The sequence below is a fragment of the Saimiri boliviensis genome, chromosome 13 (genome assembly GCF_048565385.1).
Source record: "Saimiri boliviensis isolate mSaiBol1 chromosome 13, mSaiBol1.pri, whole genome shotgun sequence".
Lineage (NCBI taxonomy): Eukaryota > Metazoa > Chordata > Mammalia > Primates > Cebidae > Saimiri > Saimiri boliviensis.
In genome coordinates this window covers 70,906,053-70,919,864 of record NC_133461.1, presented here as the reverse complement: position 1 = coordinate 70,919,864, position 13,812 = coordinate 70,906,053, and the positions used below count along the sequence as shown (strand labels likewise).

Below are 13,812 nucleotides of genomic sequence, written 5' to 3'. Positions count from 1 at the left end.
TTTCACATTAATTATGGTTTCAAACATTGTGAAAATGAAATAAAAGTTATCGTAATAGTACATAATCTCATGATGTCCTAAGAAGAGCTTTATAAATGTTACCTTCTTTACTTTTGGTGTTTTGAAAGAAAATGTTTTTATTGTATTTGCATATCTACTCCTTGGACATAACCATGTTCTGGTGGAGGAGCACTAGGAGTCAGAAGACCTGGGGAAAATCCAGCAGCTTGCTTATATTTTTAAACTTTCCCTTCAGAATTGTGATAACTAAATGACTTAATTGATGTATGCATATAAAAGTGCTTAGTACAATGCCTAGATTTATCATTTATAAATACGTGTCATTCTTAAAACTGACTCGAAAAATGTAAGAAAAGTAGAATTATCTATAAAATATTTGCAGGAAAAAGAAACCTAAGGAATTTGGAAAATTTCATCTGTCCAAATATCTGCAGAGCTAAGGCTTTTACACTATAGGGAAAAATAAAGGTTAGATGTTAGTGCATAAACCCAATTTCTAAATGTACTCATAGTTATTAATCATTTATACCTTTGGGTTTGTTGAATTTCAGTAAAAGCCTTTTTTAAAATTAATTGTCTTCAAATACATTTTTGAACTTTTGAGAGTTTATGCTTTAAAATGTTTGAAGTTTTGATTCAACTTCTTTTTTCCAATTGGATATCCAGATGGCAATTCTTTCATTGTATAAATGTACCGGTTATTACTTATTTAGTTTCAGAAGAAATCATAATGTATCATTTTATTGGGTACTAGTTGAAAGTTTTCTTTGTTTTATTTAGAGTTCTCACACTTATGAAAAACAAAAAGACCTGTGGCAGAAAAATCACTTGATGCAGGATGAAATTGCCAGACTCAAGCTAGAAAAAGACACAATAAAACATCAGAACGAGGAAAATGAAAACACGTATTTCAAGGATATTGAAATTATAAAGAAAAAGAATGAAGACCTTCAAAAGACTCTAAAGCTGAATGAGGAAACATTAACAAAAACAATAAACTGGTATAGTGAAGAGCTTAATGTTCTGACATTGGATAAGAATACAGTGCTCAGTTCTGAGCTAGAGAAGGAAAAACAAAGAAAGCAAAGACTGGAAACAGAAATGGAATTATACAGTTGTAGACTGGCTGCTGCTCTATGTGATCGTGATCAAAGTCAGTCATCAAAAAGAGACCTACAGCTTGCTTTCCAGAACACAGTAAATCAGTGGTGTCATTTACAAGAAAATATGAATTCTCATATTGAGATTCTTTCTCAGCAACTTTCTAAAGCTGAGAGTAAATCCAGTGGCCTGGAAACTGAGCTCCATTATGAAAGAGAGGTTCTCAAGGAAAAGACATTGGCTATAGAACACATGCAAGGAGTCATAAGCCAAACACAGTGTCGCGTGAAGGCCATTGAACACATGTACCAAAATGACCAACATATAGTGGAAAAATATGTGAGAAAGCAGCCATCTGTAGAGGACGGACTATTTCAGATACAAAGCCAAAATTCATTGCATCAACAGCAACTTAATGATGCTCACAAGAAAGCTGACAATCAGGAAAAAACAATAATTAATATCCAAGCCAAATGTGAAGATACTGTAGAGAAACTTGAAGCTGAGTGTAGAAAGCACTGTATTCTGCTAGAAGAGAACAACAAGGGGTTGATGGAGGAATATACTCTTTTAAAAGAAAGGCAATGTCAGTATGAAAAAGAGAAAGAAGAAGAAGAAGTAAGTATCAAGAAAAATAAGTATTTTTCAAACTTCCTGAAGTAAAATTTAAAGTAATATTTGGTTATGGCTAAACATTGAATGTAGTTGAATATGAAAATATATACATGATAAATAGATCTGCTATATCACCTTAGAAAATGTAACTTGTTTCCAGCAAATAAAAGTTAGAGCTAAGAGATGCTGTCTTTTGAGTAAAGACAATGTGACACTCAGGAAATTTTAAGCATTTCAGTTACAAAATGTTAATATAGACTAATATTTATAATGTAGTCTTACACTGCTGAAATAATTTTAAAGTCTGTATGTTGCCACATTTTAGGATTATGATAAAACAGATATAAAGAAATGTTCATACCTAAAGTGTTATTTTTAAATTGACTCAATTAATTGGATTACTTTGACCATTAATTCCAGATTTCCCAGATGAACAAAAGTGTAGTCCTTATTTTAAAATTATTTTTCTTTGATAGCTTTTAATGTATCTTAGTTGGTATAATTTTATTTATTAAATTATAAATAATATAAAATTATTTATAATATCACTCCGTTGCCCAGAATGGAGTGCAATGGCACAATCTTGGTTCACTGCAACCTCTGTCTTCCAGGTTCAGGTGACTCTCCTGCCTCAGCCTCCCGAGTAGCTGGGATTATAGGCACCTGCCACTATGCCTGGCTAATTTTTGTATTTTTAGTAGAGACCAGGTTTCACCATGTTGGTCAGGCTGGTCTTGAACTCCCAACCTCAGGTGATCTGCCCACTTTGGCCTCCCAAAGTCCTGGGATTACAGGCATGAGCCACCATGCCTGGCCAATTTTATTTTTATTCATGTCAATTTGACTTAAATTTGAAAATAATTCAATCTTAAATTATACATCGATGTGACCTTTCCATTCTTCAAAGATATCTAATTTTCCTTACATTATAATATGGGGAAAATGTGGTAAATGTTACCAAACTAGATTTGATTTAATCTTCTCACTAGCATTTATAACTTACTTTCAATTTTTAATGAAAAATGTGGTTATAATTTTTTTTTCAAGACTCAATGACTCTCATTTGGATATAATGTTGTCCAGTAAAAAGATAAGCTTAGCTGTCTGTGATTTATTAGTTTCACATTGGATCCCCATTTTCAGATTAATGAGGGTTGGTAGGAATGGAGGGAGTAGGGAAGACAGACATAGCAGCCGAGGTCAGGGAGGGAGGTAGAAGCCAGTTTACCTAGAGCATTGAAGGCCATTGGAATGTTACTTTTTTTCTGAGATGGAAATCTATTGAAAGGATATGAGCAGGTGACTGAATATGTTGAGGTTGATTTGAGCTTCTTCTTATAAAAAAGAGAAAAGAATATTGCACAATGTAAATTTCGGTACTACCAGTCCTACCTGTTTATTTTTGAGAAGGTTTTTAAGCATTGCATATTCATCAGACTGAATCTGCTGTATGAGTAACACAGCAGCAGTTTGTCACAAAGGTAACACCTTCTTTATCCTTAACTGGATTCATTCATAAACAGGAATGTATACACATGAGGAAAAAAAAAGAATCTGTGTGTGTGGTGATACTTTTCTTAGTGTATACATTAGAGTTAAATATTACTAACACAATTTAATAATAAGGTGATATGTAAAATCCATAACAAAAATAACATCTTATCAGGTAGTTGTGAGAAAACTCAAGCAAGAACTGGGTGATGCCCTGAACAAACAATTACTGTCAGAAAGTATGCTAGAGATTTCATCACAACATCAAAATACTTTAGAAGATGAGATACAAGATACAAACAAGAAATTAGGACAGATGAGAAGTCAGGTATGTATGAAACTTAGCATGTCAACAGTTACTCTGTAGCTGGTTAATATCAACTGTTGTAGGATAGTAGTTTTAGTTGACAGCTTTATTTAATATTTTAATTATGATTAATTTTATTATCTTTATAATGCACTCATTTCTCAATCTCTGCTGTTTTATAATAATAAATATTTTTCTTATAATATTTCCAGTTAAGAAAGTTGAGAATTACACATCATTTCTCATAGAAGATTAGATAATTTTTTTTTTTCTGCTTACAGTGTATTTTTAGTGATTTTTGTATTGCCATGGGGATACAAGCCAGATTAATTCAGAGGATAATTTCTAATGGAATGTTTCAGAAATTTTTCTTTTTTTAATCTCTACTTTTCTGTGTGAATAAAGAACTTGTGCTTACTTATTTCATGGGTTTCAGTTTAACTTGCACAGAAAGGCCATTCTACATCTTTGTTTTGATGAAAATCCTTGCTCTGACTTTATGTTGGGCTATAGTCATAGTCATATGACTACGAACAGTTAGCATTTGCCAACCTGTGTCTGTCTACTTTCTCTAGTTTAAAAAAACAAAACAAACAAAAAAAAAACTTTAAACATGGAGTTATAGAAGGTCAGCAAAGGGTAGGTTTGAGATGTTTGGATGGGTCAAGTGGGCATTTTGACAACATGGCTTCTCCTTTGGCATGTTTAATGGATATCCCTGCAGTTTAAGATGACACTTGTAAATAAATTCTCTCCTAATGATGATGTGAGCCCTGTCACTCAATCAACAGAACCTGTAGGATCTTATTTGAAATTGATCTTGTCTATTTTAATTATGTTCCTATTTATTTTTAAATTTTCTTGTGGTTTGCCTCGAGAGGAAAGACGATGCTTAGTTTTAAATATTAAAAATGTATAGGTTGCCTTGCTACAACAAAATTAAATGCATATACACAAAAAAGAAACAAAATTATAGTTGATGTAGTAGTGGTGTTTGGAATTCAAAAATATAAATGCTTACCATAAAGTAATTTTCTCTTTCCCCATTTAACCAATTTTGTAAATTTGAGTATCCGATAAAAAAGAAATTAAAAGCAAGAAAAATATTGTATTTTAATCCTACAGCATAGGTCAGTAAATTTTTCTGTAAAGGACCAGGTAGTATTATTGGAGACTTTGTGAGCCGTAAGATCCCTGTTGGAACAACTCAACACTGCAGTTACAGCACAAATGTAGCCATAAACAATATGCAGACTGCAGGGGTGTGGCTGCATTCCAATAAAATTTAGTTAAAAAACAGGTAATAGGTTGATTTGTCCTAGATTATTATCATTTTTAATAAAATAGATTTTGATGGTTTAAAAACAGTATTTTATATATACCATATTTTGTTCATTCATTCACCTATTGATGGGCATTTGGTTTCCACACCTAAAGGTTGTTTTCAATTCTTTGTTTTAGTTGCAAGAAATCCAGGATCAACTCACAGAGACTCTAAGATGTGATGAGGAGATTCCAGACAACGTGCAAAAGTACAATTTAAAGCAGCACACAAAATATCTTGAGTATTTATAAAGCAAATGAGTAGTGTAGTATGATAATTATATCAGTTAAGATAATAAGTATGTCTATGTGAAGCCAAGAAAAAATTTCAGCTGTAAACTATTTTGAAATGCATAATTTTTCTACATTATTTTTAATTTTACACATTATCCACAAAACAAAGGTAGAAAAATGGCAGTTGCTCAGTTTTCTAATTTTCAAATGTCTCAGAATTTATGTAATTATTTCTTCAGATATTTTTTTAGAATTTATATGATTTTTTAAAAAATTATGTCTGTAAATAATTATTTTAAAATATATGTATTTTAGGCTTGAACTAGAAAATGCCATGTTAAAAATTAGAATGAAAGAGCGAGCAAACAAAATTGAGCAGCTTCAGAAAATTCTGGTAAGTTAAAGTTCAATAAGACAATCTCTTAATTTCTGTCACATTGAAAAGGAATTTTATTTTTCTAGTAGGACAGGTTGAATATCCCTTGTCTAAAATTATTGGGAAGACCAAAAGTGGATTTTTTCCGGATTTTGGAATATTTGTATATACCTAATGAAATACCATGGGGACGGTACCAAGTGTAAACATGAAATACATTTATGTTTCTTTTTGTTGTTGTTGTTGTTGTTGTTGTTGTTGTTGAGACGGAGTTTTGCTCTTGTTACCCAGGCTGGAGTGCAATGGCATGATCTCGGCTCACCGCAACCTCCGCCTCCTGTGTTCAGGCAATTCTCCTGCCTCAGCCTCCTGAGTAGCTGGGATTACAGGCACACGCCACCATGCCCAGCTAATTTTTTGTATTTTTAGTAGAGACGGGGTTTCACCATGTTGACCAGGATGGTCTCGATTTCTTGAGCTCATGATCCACCCGCCTCAGCCTCCCAAAGTGCTGGGATTACAGGCTTGAGCCACCGCGCCCAGCCTACATTTATGTTTCATATACACCTTATGCACACAGCCTGAAGATAATACTATACAATATTTTTCTTTTTCTTTTTTCTTTCATTTTCTTTTTTCTTTCTTTGCAGGAGAGGAGTGGGTGTGGTGGAGCACAGAGTCTTGCTTTGTAACCTAGGCTGAAGTGCAGTGGTGTGTTCTCAGCTCACTGCAACCTGCACCTCCCAGGTTCAAGCAATTCTCCTGCCTCAGCCTTCCAAGTAGCTGAGACTATAGGTACGCACTGCCACACCAGGCTAATTTTTGTATTTTTAGTAGAGACGGTTTCACCATGTTGGCCAGGCTGGTTTCGAACTCCTGACTTCAGGTGATCCATCTGCCTTGGCCTCCCAAAGTGCTGAGATTATAGGCATGAGCCATCACACCCAGCCTGTACAATGTTTTACAAAAATGTTTTGCATGTAACAAAGTTTTAACTGTGTTTTCACCACAGCCTGTCACATGAGGTCAGGTGTGGATCTTTCTAGTTGTGATAACATGCCTGTGCTCAAAAAGTTTCAGATTGTAGAGCATTTTGAATTTCAGATTTTCAGGTTGGGGATGATCAACCCAGAGTAGAGATACTCCTTGACTTACAATGGGGCTACATGAGAATGTCTCTTGTTTAATTTAAACATTATTAATAATATTTGACTTTTTCAAATACAGCAGGTGTGCAAGAAAACATAACTGCAGAAGTACATGAAGGTATGTTGCCAAAAATTATGAATTAAATTTAAATCATTGATTCCTGAAATAAACTGTATTTTTTTACAGTTTGTGTCAATTTCATCCCTCTTCATTGCTTTGTTAATAAATACTACATTAAATACTTTTTCTTATACACATTACTGAAAGGTGTGAAAACATAAATATTCATAATGAAAAGTATACTTATGCCTCATTAGTTTATCATGTTTTATAACTTTTAAAAAAATCTCAAGAAGTCTGTGGGTACCCCCTTTTTTTCTGGCTCTACACTTTCTTCTGCCATCTCTATGGAACCATCCATCAGTTTGCACACTGAAACTGTTCTCAGAAAACAAAGACATCATCAACGTCTCAAGATTATGGTAGTGATTTAAGGCCAACAGATCCTAGATTAGTGTATCAAGCAATTACTGTTCATAAGCAGTCACTTGACCAGTGACATTTTAAGTGTGTGTGTGTGTGTGTGTGTGTGTGTGTGTGTGTGTGATATATACCTGGTTTCTGGACACTATTCTGTTCCATTGATCTTTCTTTATGTCAAAATCACACTGTTATGATTATTGTAGCTTTGTAATAATTCTTCAAACTGCATTGTATTTGCTCTCTAAATTTATTCTTTTGTGTTTTCGGAGTTACTGTGCATTTCTGTGTTATCTACATGCCATGGAAGTCATGAAATCAGTTGTCAATTTCTACAAAATATGTGCTTGGATTTAGACTGGGATTGCATTATGTCATGGAAAAGAATGAACATCTTAATAATGTTGAGTCTCTCAACCTATGAATAAGGTATTTTCTTAGATCTTCTTTAATTTTTCTCCATAATACTTTTTGGTTATCATTGTACAGATATTTTGCAAAGTATGTCAGATATATTCCCAAGAATTTTATATTTTAATGCTGTTATAAATAGTATTATTTTTTAAATTTCAATTCCTAACAGTTTATTTGTAACATATAGAATTACAATTGATTTTTGTATATCAATCATGTGTCCTGCAATGTGGCAAAACTCACTTACTGGTGTCAGTAATGTTGCAGTGGGTGTCACTTGGTTTTCTACACAGATGATTAGGTCTGTGAATAAAGACAGTTTTACTTATTTCTTTTCAGTCTAGATACCTTTTATGTTCCTCCCTCTCTTCCTCTTTTCCACTCTTCCTTTCTTCCTTCCCTCCTTTCTTCCTTCTCCTGACTCCCTTTTAAAAGTGATTACAGTGGCTCGAATTTCCAGTACAGTGTTGAATAGAAGTGGTAAGAACTGACATGCCAGTCTTATTCTTGGTCTTAGGGAAAAACATTCAGTCTTTCATCATTACATAGGATGTTAGCATTAGGTATTTTAAAGAAGCCCTTTGACATGTTCAGGAAATTCTCCTGTATTCACGGTTTGTTGAGAATTTTTTTTTTTTTTTTTTTTTTTTTTTTTTTTTTTTTTTTTGAGATGGACTTTCACTCTTGTTGCCCAGGCTAGAGTGTCGTTGCCCAGGCTAGAGTTTCGTGGCCCAATCTCAGCTCACCGCAACCTCTGCCTCCCAGGTTCAAGGGATTCTCCTGCCTCAGCCTCGTGAATAGGTGGGATTACAGGCAAACACCACCACGCCCAGCTAATTTTGTGTCTTTTTTAGTAGAGCCTGGGTTTCTCCATGTTGGTCAGGATGGTCTCAAAATCCCAACCTCAGGTGATTTGCCTGCCTCAACCTCCCAAAGTCCTGGGAGGCACCATGCCTGGCCCCACTGAGATTATTTTTTTAATGAAAAATATTCCATTTTCTCATGTTTTTTCTGCATCTAATACATATGGTTTTTATTTTTTAATATTGTTAATATAAGACTGATTTGGAGGAGAATGTTAAGTTCATATTTTTAATTCAACATAATTTTTAAATGTTTTTTCTTGAAATTTTTTATTTTAAATTTTCTGTTTAAAAGACTCTAAGCATTGTTTGTTTTTTTCTTGTAAATAATCTAAGCATTGTCAATTTTTTTTTTTTTTTTTTTTGAAACGGAGTTTCGCTCTTGTTACCCGGGCTGGAGTGCAATGTCACGATCTCGGCTCACCGCAACCTCCGCCCCCTGGGTTCAGGCAATTCTCCTGCCTCAGCCTCTGGAGTAGCTGGGATTACAGGCAGACGCCACCATGCCCAGCTAATTTTTTGCACCTTTAGTAGAGACGGGGTTTCACCATGTTGACCAGGATGGTCTCGATCCTTTGACCTCGTGATCCACCTGCCTCAGCCTCCCAAAGTGCTGGGATTACAGGCTTGAGCCACCGCGCCCGGCATTGTCAATTATTTTTTAAAGTTCTGGTGAAATATATATAATATAAAATTTTGCATTTTAACAATTTTCAACTCCATAGTTCAATGGCATTAAGTACATTTACAATGTCATACAACCATCAACATAATTAATTTCTAGAACTTTTCATAATCCCTAACAGAAACTCTGTATGCATTAAATAATGTCTTCCCATAATCCCTCTCCTTATCCCTAGTAACCTCTATTATAATTTCTGTCTGTATGATTTACCTATGCCAGGTATAGTATATAAGTAAAATAATGAAATATTGGCTTTCTGTGTCTGGGTTATTTCACTTAGCATAGTGATTTCAAGGCTCATCTATATTGTGCAGCATGTATCAGTAGATTGTTTCCTCTTATTTGTGATTAATATTCTATTGCAGAGAAATATCACATTTTATTTAACAGTTGATGGACCTTTGGATTGTTTCCAGGTTTTTACTATTATGATTAATGCACTGTGGAAATGTATGTAGACACATGTTTCTCATGGGCAACTACTCAAGTGGGAATCTAAGCCAAATGGTAACTATGTTTAATCTCAAGGAACTGTCAGGCTGTTATTCAACACAGCTGTATAATTTTACATTTCCACAAGCAGTGTTTAAGGGTTCCAATTTCTCCACATCTCTTGCAGTATTTTTTTTCATCTTTTTTTTAATCTTTTTTAAAAAATTTTGTTATTGCATTATAGGTTTGGGGGTACAAGTGAGGAACATGCAAGACTGTTGCATGGGTATACACATGGCAGTGTGATTTGCTGCCTTCCTCCCCCTCACCTATATCTGGCATTTCTCCCCATGCCAACCCTCCCCAACTCCCCAGCCCATGTTGTCCCTCCCTTATTTCCCCCCAACAGACCCTGGTATGTAGTGTCCCCCTCCCTGTGTCCATGTGTTCTCATTGTTCAACACCCACTTATGAGTGAGAATATGCGGTGTTTGCTTTTCTGCTCCTGTGTCAGTTTGCTGAGAATGATGGTTTCCAGGTTCATCCATAACCCTACAAAGGACACGAACTCATCTTTTTTGATGGCTGTGTAACATTCCATTGTTTATATGTGCCACATTTTCCCTGTCCAGTCTATCTTATTTGGGTTGGTTCCAGCAGTAAACAGTGCTGCAGTGAACATTCGTGTGCATGTGTCCTTATAGTAGAACGATTTATAATCCTTTGGATACATACCCAGTAACGAGATTGCTGGGTCAAATGGAATTTCTATGTCTAGGTCCTTGAGGAATTGCCACACTGTCTTCCACAATGGTTGAACTAATTTACACTGCCGCCAACAGTGTAAAAGTGTTCCTAATTATCCACATCCGCTCCAGCATCTGTCGTCTCCAGATTTTTTAATGATCGCCATTCTAACTGGCGTGAGATGGTATCTCAGTGTAGTTTTGATTTGCATTTCTCTAATGACCAGTGATGATGAGCATTTTTTCATATGTTTATTGGCCTCATGTATGTCTTCTTTTGTAAAGTGTCTGTTCATATCCTTTGCCCACTTTTGAATGGGTTTGTTTGTTTTTTTTCTTGTAAATCTGTTTTAGTTCTTTTTCGTCTTTTTTATTATAGGCATTCTAGTGGTGTTAAGTGGTACCTCATTGTTGTTTTGATTTGCATTTCCCTTTGATGTTGAGCATGCCTTCTTGTGGTTACTGGCCAGTTGTCATTTCTTAGATGAAATACCTGATCGTTATCTTTTGACCATGTTGTATTTGATTGCCTTTTTCTTATTGATTTGTAAGAGTTCTTTATATATTCTGAACAAGAATGTATTTTTTCACACTTTTTTATAAACTTTGTTCTAAATCTAATATTATTGTTTCCGTGTTTTAAAATTTTGTTTTATCAGCCTCTTTTCTCAAGAACGTACCATATATATTAGTATCATATTTCTGTATTCCAATCTTGTTTTCATGATTTCCTTCCTTGACCAAAAGAAAAAATATATTCTCATTACCCAAATAATTTCCCACTTTACTCACACCCACTGTTTTTCTGTAATCCACATTCTCTCCTGGGGCAAAAGATTGGGAAGATTTATGTTACTGAAGGAACTTCCTTTATATTGTGCAGGAAGAGCTTTAATGAAGTTTTACATAGTTGGAGAAATCAAGAGAAAGCATGTATGTCACTGCTTTACTCAGAAGCACTGGCTTACATGCCTTGAAATGATTTAATAGGCCTTCAATAAATGGCCTAAGATACTAAAAGTTGCCATGTCATTAAGCATCACAGTTACTTATATAGAAAAAAAAAATAGAATTTACATGTCAAAATCTTCTACTACAAAGATGGCAATTATTTGTCTGAAACTGCAGTGTTTGTCCCTGACAACATAACTACAAGCTAGTCCCTGCCTTACTCATCTGTTTTCCATTTTTAACATTTGTTTACATTTTTATTTGACAAATGTATATATATATATATATATATATATTTTTTTTTTTTTTTTTTTTTTTTTTTTGAGACGGAGTTTCACTCTTGTTACCCAGGCTGGAGTGCAATGGCGCGATCTCGGCTCACCGCAACCTCCGCCTCCTGGGTTCAGGCAATTCTCCTGCCTCAGCCTCCGGAGTAGCTGGGATTACAGGCACGCGCCACCATGCCCTGCTAATTTTTTGCACCTTTAGTAGAGACGGGGTTTCACCATGTTGACCAGGATGGTCTCGATCTCTTGACCTCGTGATCCACCCGCCTCGGCCTCCCAAAGTGCTGGGATTACAGGCTTGAGCCACCGCGCCCGGCGCAAATGTATATTTTTATACCATGCTTCCAAGAGTCACTCTGATCTATGCCTAAATGATCATACACAGAATTGTGGAGTTTATTAAGGAGACTCATCCCATGAATGGGAAAACTCAGATAATCTGAGCAGATGTCTCTGGAAATATTGAGAATACAGAGATTCTCCCCATTATTTCAATGCACAATATATGAAACACAAATCAGCATCAGTTTTTCAGCACAAAAATAAAAATACTCAATGCAATTGTGAGGGGAATCATCTTTCTAAAGGTCATTTATTCTAGGGGAAACACTCAGCATATACTAGATGAATGAAAAAAGTCAGTAATGAGAAACACATACTAACCCCAATTCCCAATTGCTTTTCTGTCTTCCCACTGACAAGACCTTCTGTCTTCTCCCAAGTGTTGAGTAGAAACCTGCCAAATCTCCACATTGATCTGACTCATACCCAGAGCCAGGAGATGTCACTTACTAGGTGGATAGGAAATTTTACATCCATTGGTCCATGTTTGCATGTCAGTAAGGCTAATATGTCAGTGATTAGTGAGTTCATCTGGTCTCTCCTCTGGACTCTGCACAAGAGAGATGGAAGGTAAGTGAAGACCTTCCCTGAATTAAGTGGGTAAGTGTCTGTTCTTCAGGTAACTTTTCTTTGTTCAGGTTCCAAAGTCAAGACTGGGGGAAGTATTTGAAAAGGTTTTTTTTTCGTCAAGGCATTAATCCATATTTTCCAAATCAGCTTTCCAGAAATGACATCTTTGGTATAATCATATATATGTATATATATGTATATGAGATTATATCAATATATATAAGATATAATCGTATATAATGAGATTATATCAATATTCAAAGATATTGATATATGTGTGTATATATATAAATTTTTATTTCTATATATATATTTTGTACTTTAGATTCTGGGGTACATGTACAGAACATGCAGGATTGTTGCATAGGTACATTTATGGCAATGTGGTCTGCTGCCTCCATCCCCCATAAGCTTATCCCTCCCCAATCTCCCTACCCCCGCTGTCCCTCCCCTAGTCCCCTCCAACAGACCCCAGTGTGTGATATTCCCCTCCCTGTGTCCATGTGTTCTCATTGTTCAACACCCCCTATGAGTGAGAAAATGTGGTGTTTGATTTTCTGTTCTTTTGTCAGTTTGCTGAGAATGATGGTTTCCAGATTCATCCATGTCCCTACAAAGGACATGAACTCATCATTTTTTATGGCTGCAAAGTATTCCATGGGGTGTATGTGCCACATATTCCTTGTCCAGTCTATCATCAATGGGCATTTGAGTTGGTTCCAGGTCTTTGCTATTGTAAACAGTGCCACAATGAACATACTTGTGCATGTGTCTTTATAATAGAACAATTTATAATCCTTTGGATATATGCCCAGTAATGAGATGGCTGGGTCAAATGGAATTTCTATTTCTAGATCCTTGAGGAATTGAGACACTGTCTTCCATAATGGTTGAACTAATTTACACTCCCACCAACAGTGTAAAAGTGTTCCTATTTCTCCACATCCTCGCCAGCATTTGTTGTCTCCAGATTTTTTAATGATCACCATTCTAATTGGCATGAGATGGTAGCTCAATGTAGTTTTGATTTGCATTTCTCTAATGACCAGTGATGATGAGCATATTTTCATGTTTGTTGGCCTCATATATGTCTTCTTTTGAAAAGTGTCTGTTCATGTCCTTCACCCACTTTTAAATGGGTTTGTTTTCTTCTTGTAAATCTGTTTTAGTTCTTTGTAGATTATTAGCCCTTTGTCAGATGGGTAGATTTCAAAATTTTTTCCCATTCTGTTGGTTGCCAGTTTACTCTAATGATTGTTTGTTTTGCTGTGCAGAAGCTCTGGAATTTACTTAGATCCCATTCATCTATTTTTGCTTTTGTTGCCAATATTTTTGGTGTTTTAGTCATGAAGTCTTTGCCTGTGCCTATATCCTGAATGGTTGTACCTAGGTTTTCTTCTAGGGTTTTTATGGTGTTAGGTCTTA

General features: G+C 35.3%; 1 protein-coding gene across 8 annotated transcripts in view; it reads left to right on the top strand.

The window, feature by feature from the left end:
• ANKRD62 (ankyrin repeat domain 62) overlaps positions 1–13,812 on the top strand; it is a 112,618-nt gene that overhangs the window by 80,694 nt on the left and 18,112 nt on the right. For 5 of the 8 annotated variants that reach the window (XM_074383809.1, XM_074383807.1, XM_074383804.1 and 2 more), the window contains 5 exons: positions 802–1,740; positions 3,404–3,556; positions 4,997–5,067; positions 5,408–5,486; positions 6,696–7,526. In XM_074383809.1, the coding sequence (XP_074239910.1) occupies positions 802–1,740; positions 3,404–3,556; positions 4,997–5,067; positions 5,408–5,486; positions 6,696–6,716 (1,263 nt within the window). In that variant the 3' untranslated portion in view covers positions 6,717–7,526. The other 3 variants (XM_074383805.1, XM_074383806.1, XM_074383808.1) reach the window with 3 other exon arrangements.